The sequence below is a fragment of the Lithobates pipiens genome, unplaced genomic scaffold (genome assembly GCF_037356315.1).
Source record: "Lithobates pipiens isolate NorthernLeopardFrog02 unplaced genomic scaffold, aLitPip1_a1.2 Scaffold_1, whole genome shotgun sequence".
Classification (NCBI taxonomy): Eukaryota; Metazoa; Chordata; class Amphibia; order Anura; family Ranidae; genus Lithobates; species Lithobates pipiens.
The window spans coordinates 107,778,887-107,784,886 of record NW_027507685.1 but is presented as its reverse complement, the minus strand read 5'-3'; the positions used below and the strand labels follow the sequence as shown (position 1 = coordinate 107,784,886).

Below are 6,000 nucleotides of genomic sequence, written 5' to 3'. Positions count from 1 at the left end.
CTACTGGACACACACAGCCTAAAGAACTGGTATATGCCAGTGACCACTGCATTCATGCCGGACCACCTACATGGATATTAATGATATGCTCTGCCAGTCTACATATCTTGTAAGTGTTTTTAACCCTTTTTGGGGAAATTAAACAGCTTTTAATTCTACACTTAGAGGCGCCTTTTCTTTGTTTTTCTCTTTCAGAAGACAAGACAAATGAATGTGCAGGTCCAGCGCTCCCAGGACCTTGCTCCACTTGACCTGACTCGCCCATTGTAGCGGTGCCTCTTAAAAGGGATAGTATACAGAGATGCACTTGTGCAAGGTGAACAGGAGAGGAGAAGGAATCCACCAAGATGGTAACTCCTTCCTCAAATGAGAATAAGGAATGCGCTGGTCCTTTGTTGGACGAGACAAATGAATGTACTGGTCCAATGAGCCGAGGACCTTGTTCCTCTTTACCAAAATCTCCCATTGCAGAGGGCTAACAATACGAGTGATCTTCTCGATAACAGCCTACTCAAAGGGATAGTCCACAAAGAAGTGCTTGGGCAGGGTGAATGATCTGGCTGAGTATGACCAGATCTTGGAAATGAAGATCAAGATGTGTCCTTCGATGAACTTAGAGATTTTATGATGAGTATAAAAATACCATTGTTTTATTATTTGCACTTAGTGAACAGATATAAAAATGCTTTCACCAGAATATTTAATGGAACAAAAGGAAGCAAATTATTATTGGCATATGAGCAGTTTTATTTTTCAACATCTAACATGAAAGCTCCATTCTGCTCCTCCAGCACTGTGATGGTGACAGTAATTCCTGTAGATGGGTAAGAAGTCGTATTGGTAGAGGCAGACTCCTAATTCCTCCTATTTTATTAGCAGATCGGGATTTACCCCCCAGCATCCTTGATAATGTTTTTATATATGTTCAGTATACAAAGAAATTCCTGTACATCGGAGGAAAAGCAAGCCGCTCAGCGAGATCCCCGTACTGCCCTCTTCCTCTGGAACTCCAACTCGTCCACCATCCACACGGCCCCTTTAATGTTTTCCACACGTACAAAACACTTGTGGAGGCTGAGGTTGTGTCTCACGGCATTCTGGGGGCGCAAAAAAAGGAAAATTAAAACCCAACAAATTAGCCTGAAAAGCAAATTGACATTGGTGGTCCAACTGATACATTAGAGACCTCTCATCCCTGACTGTAATGCATTAACTTTCAAGCTGAACTCTTAAAGGCTTGTTTACGCTAGTGGTTGAGGGGGGAGGGCGGTAAAACCTTGCGAATGAGCTGTGGTTTTGCTGAACCCCCCAATGGCTCCCTCTTTTGCTGCAGAGACATCAGCTAGTAATGTATATATACTGTGGGAGGACTTCAACCCCCCCCCTTCCCTGTCACTTTTGGTGGCCCCACCAATCACGATCCATTCAAGTGAATGAGGCTGCTGTGCAATAGTGTGGGATCCAAGGGGTTAAAGCAGGCGGTGAGAAGGCTATACGCCTCCTCACCCTCCGTCAAATGGGGATGGCTCTTCAGAAATAAAAGCAAGTGTGAAGAAGCCCTAAAGTACAAATTAATGCACCTCTGTATTCATAAATACATCTTTAAATGTGTATGCGTAATGTAATTTTTTTAATGGAAGTCGTGTAAGTAGCTGACTGTGACCTGGTATCAACATCTTGCAGAGCTGAAGTGTGAGAGGGTGCCAAGCTTACAAGAAGCCAAAACTTTTGCCCTCCCTCCCATGGCCATAGATATGTTGTTGCCTCCCTCCCGTGGCCATAGATATGATGTTGCCTCCCTCCCGTGGCCATAGATATGATGTTGCCTCCCTCCCGTGGCCATAGATATGGTGTTGCCTCCCTCCCGTGGCCATTGATATGGAGTTGCCCCTCTCCCATGGCTAATATGGTGTTTCCATTCCTCCCATGTCTATTAAGATGGAATTGCTCCCCTGCCATGGCCTTTAATATGACCTTCCTCCGCCCCATGGGCATTATTATGGAGTGTCCCCCTCCTGTGGTCATTAATATAGAGTTGCTCCATCCCGTGCCCAGTAATATGGTGTGTTCACTATTCAATTGCCATTAAGATGGAGTCGCTTGTTGAAATGGAGTTTCCCTTCTCCCATGGCTAATATGGTGTTTCCATCCCTCCCATGGCTATTACGATAAAGTTGCCCCCCGGGCCAATAATATGGCATTGCTCCCCTGCCATGGCCTTTAATATGACCTTCCTCCACCCCATGGGCATTATTATGGAGTGTCTCTCCTCCTGTGGTCATTAACCACTTGCCGACCGCCGCACGCCGATGTACGTCGGCAGAATGGCACGGGCAGGCATAAGCACATACATGTACGTCCTTTGCCTCCCGCGGGTCGGGGGCCCGATCGGGCCCCCGCCCGGTGCCTGCGGCGGTCGGTTTTCGTTCGGGAGCGATCCCGGACGAGGGGACGGCCATTCATTCATGGCCACCCCCTCGCGATCGCTCCCGACGAATGGAAATCCCCGGTGACATCACTTCCTCTCCTGTAATGTAAACACAGGAGAGGAAGTGATGTATTCTCTCCTCCGTGTCGGTATTTTTCGTTCCGACACGGAGGAGAGCGGATCAGTGAGTTGCACCAACACATCCCACACACAGTAGAACATGCCAGGCACACTCACACCCCCCCTTTACCCCCCGATCACCCCCCCAATTACCCCTGCCCCCCAGTCACAGTGACACCAATGTCATTTTTTTTTTTTTTTTTTTGCATTGGTGTCATTTGTGACTGTAATAACTGTTAGGGCAGTTAGGGTTAGCCCCCTTTAGTTCTAATGTACCCCCCTAACCCCCCCAATAAAGGTTTAACCCCGTGATCACCCCCCGTCGCCAGTGTCACTAAGGCTGGGTTCACATTGCAGCGGTTTATGAGAACGAATGTGATTCGCACCGCACTGCAGTGCAAATCACATCCGATCTCTGTGCGATTCGAGTTCAGCCATTCGCCGCACCCGCCGCACCCGCCGCAAATTCGCACGGGACCCTTTTTTTGGCCCGCAGCAGAATCGGATCGCATGGGTGTTCACACCATGCGATCCGAGTTTGCAGATCGCACTGCGATATGCGAACTGATCTGGGGGTGTCAGTAACATTTCACTGACACTCCCAGCAGTTCGCATAGGGCAGTGTGAACTGCCGCCGGGAGGCATGCGATGCGGGAACCCGCCGCGGATTCGCGGCGTTTCCGCATCGCTCCAGTGTGAACCCAGCCTAATAAGCGATCATTTTTCTGATCGCCGTATTAGTGTCACAGGTGACGCTAGTTAGGCAGGTAGGTATTTAGGTTCGCCGCAGCTTTTTATAGCGCTAGGGACCCCCATATACTACCGCATAAAGCCCCCTGATTGCCCCCTAGTTAACCCTTTCACCAGTGATCACCATATAACTGTTACAGGTGACGCTGGTTGGTTAGTTATTTTTTTATAGTTTCAGGGCACCCGCCATTTATTACCTAATAAAGGTTTAACCCCCTGATCACCCGGCAGGTGTCATTTGTGACTAATAACTGTTAGGGCAGTTAGGGTTAGCCCCCTTTAGTTCTAAGGTACCCCCCTAACCCCCCCAATAAAGGTTTAACCCCGTGATCACCCCCCGTCGCCAGTGTCACTAAGGCTGGGTTCACATTGCAGCGGTTTATGAGAACGGATGTGATTCGCACCGCACTGCAGTGCAAATCACATCCGATCTCTGTGCGATTCGAGTTCAGCTATACAGATAGTATGGCTGAATTCGTGTCGCACCCGCCGCACCCGCCGCAAACTCGCACGGGACCCTTTTTTTGGTCCGCAGCAGAATCGGATCGCATGGGTGTTCACACCATGCGATCCAAGTTTGCAGATCGCACTGCGATATGCGAACTGATCTGGGGGTGTCATTAACATTTCACTGACACTCCCAGCAGTTCGCATAGGGCAGTGTGAACTGCCGCCGGGAGGCATGCGATGCGGGAACCCGCCGCGCATTCGTGGCGTTCCCGCATCGCTCCAGTGTGAACCCAGCCTAATAAGCGATCGTTTTTCTGATCGCTGTATTAGTGTCACAGGTGACGCTAGTTAGGCAGGTAGGTATTTAGGTTCGCCGCAGCTTTTTATAGCGCCAGGGACCCCCATATACTACCGCATAAAGCCCCCTGATTGCCCCCTAGTTAACCCTTTCACCAGTGATCACCATATAACTGTTACAGGTGACGCTGGTTGGTTAGTTATTTTTTTATAGTTTCAGGGCACCCGCCATTTATTACCTAGTCTCACTAGTGTACCCCTAAATTTAGGGGTGTCTACTTTCTAAAATGGGGTCATTTGGGGGGGGGGGGGGTTTGTGCCATCTTGGCATTTTATGGCCTTCAAAACTGTAACGCCCTTAGAAAGCCTGAAGGCGGTGCTTGGTTTTTGGGGCCCCGTACGCGGCTAGGCTCCCAAAAAGTCCCACATATGTGGTATCCCCGTACTCAGGAGAAGCAGCAGAATTTATTTTGGGGTGTCATTTCACATATGCCCATGGCATGCGTGAGCAATATATCATTTAGTGACAACTTTGTGAAAAAAAAAAAAAGTTTGTAATTTTCCCGCAACTTGTGGCAAAATATAAAATATTCCATGGACTCAACATGCCTCTCAGCAAATAGCTTGGGGTGTCTACTTTCTAAAATGGGGTCATTTGTGGGGGTTTTGTGCCATCTTGGCATTTTATGGCCTTCAAAACTGTAATAGGTAGTGAGGCGTGAAATCAAAAATTTACGCCCTTAGAAAGCCTGAAGGCGGTGCTTGGTTTTCGGGGCCCTGTACGTGGCTAGGCTCCCAAAAAGTCCCACATATGTGGTATCCCCGTACTCAGGAGAAGCAGCAGAATTTATTTTGGGGTGTCATTTCACATACGCCCATAGCATGTGTGAGCAATATATCATTTAGTGACAACTTTGTGTAAAAAAAAAAAAAAAATTTTTTTTTTGTCATTATTCAATCGCTTGAGGCAAAAAAATAAAATATTCAATGGGCTCAACATGCCTCTTATCAATTTCCTTAGGGGGTCTACTTTCCAAAATGGGGTCATTTGGGGGGGTTTTGTACTGCCCTGTCATTTTAGCACCTCAAGAAATGAGATAGGCAGTCGTAAACTAAAAGCTGCGTAAATTCCAGAAAACGTACCTTAGTTTGTAGATGTGACAACTTTTGCGCAAACCAATAAATATACAATTATTGACTTTTTTTTTACCAAAGACATGTGGCTGAATACATTTTGGCCTAAATGTATGACTAAAATTGAGTTTATTGGATTTTTCTAATAACAAAAAGTAGAAAATATCATTTTTTTTCAAAATTTGCGGTCTTTTTACGTTTATATCGCAAAAAATAAAAATCGCAGAGGCAATCAAATACCATCAAAAGAAAGCTCTATTTGTGGGAAGAAAAGGACGCAAATTTTGTTTGGGTACAACATTGCATGACCGCGCAATTACCAGTTAAAGCAGCGCAGTGCCAAAGTGTAAAAAGACCTCTGGTCATTTACCAGCAAAATGGTCCGGTCTGAAAGTGGTTAATATAGAGTTGCTGCATCCCATGCCCAGTAATAGGGGGTGTTCCCCTTACATGGCTATTAAGATGGAGTTGCCCACCCCCCCCCCCCCCATAGCCATTAATATTGAATTGACGCCCCCCCTTTCCATGGCTATTTTTATTTATTTTAGGATGTTCCAGCTGTATTCTGACCTGAAAAATATTTAAATTGTATTTTTTTGTCTTTAAAGCAAACTTAAGAGGCTTCTGAAAACCATTACCTTCCAAGTCACTTTGTTGAGCCGGAAGAATGCAAAGCGTTTGGTGAACCACTGATAGATCTCATTTAATGCCAGCTGTTTTTGTGGTGCTTCCAAAATGGCCTAAAAACACAAAAAAAAAAAAAAAAGGACATGGTGGGTTATATTAACCGTCCGAATCAACAACCTACCACTGGGGGGAGC

The 6,000-nt window shown here is 46.5% G+C and overlaps 1 protein-coding gene across 3 annotated transcripts in view; it reads right to left on the bottom strand.

The window, feature by feature from the left end:
• Positions 1 to 667: 667 nt before the first annotated feature.
• FOXP3 (forkhead box P3) overlaps positions 668 to 6,000 on the bottom strand; it is an 88,317-nt gene continuing 82,984 nt past the window's right edge. For all 3 annotated transcript variants that reach the window (XM_077471975.1, XM_077472055.1, XM_077472134.1), the window contains 2 exons: positions 5,818 to 5,919; positions 668 to 1,097 (listed from right to left, as the gene is read on the bottom strand). In XM_077471975.1, the coding sequence (XP_077328101.1) occupies positions 972 to 1,097; positions 5,818 to 5,919 (228 nt within the window). In that variant the 3' untranslated portion in view covers positions 668 to 971. The remainder of the gene's footprint in view (positions 1,098 to 5,817; positions 5,920 to 6,000) is intronic.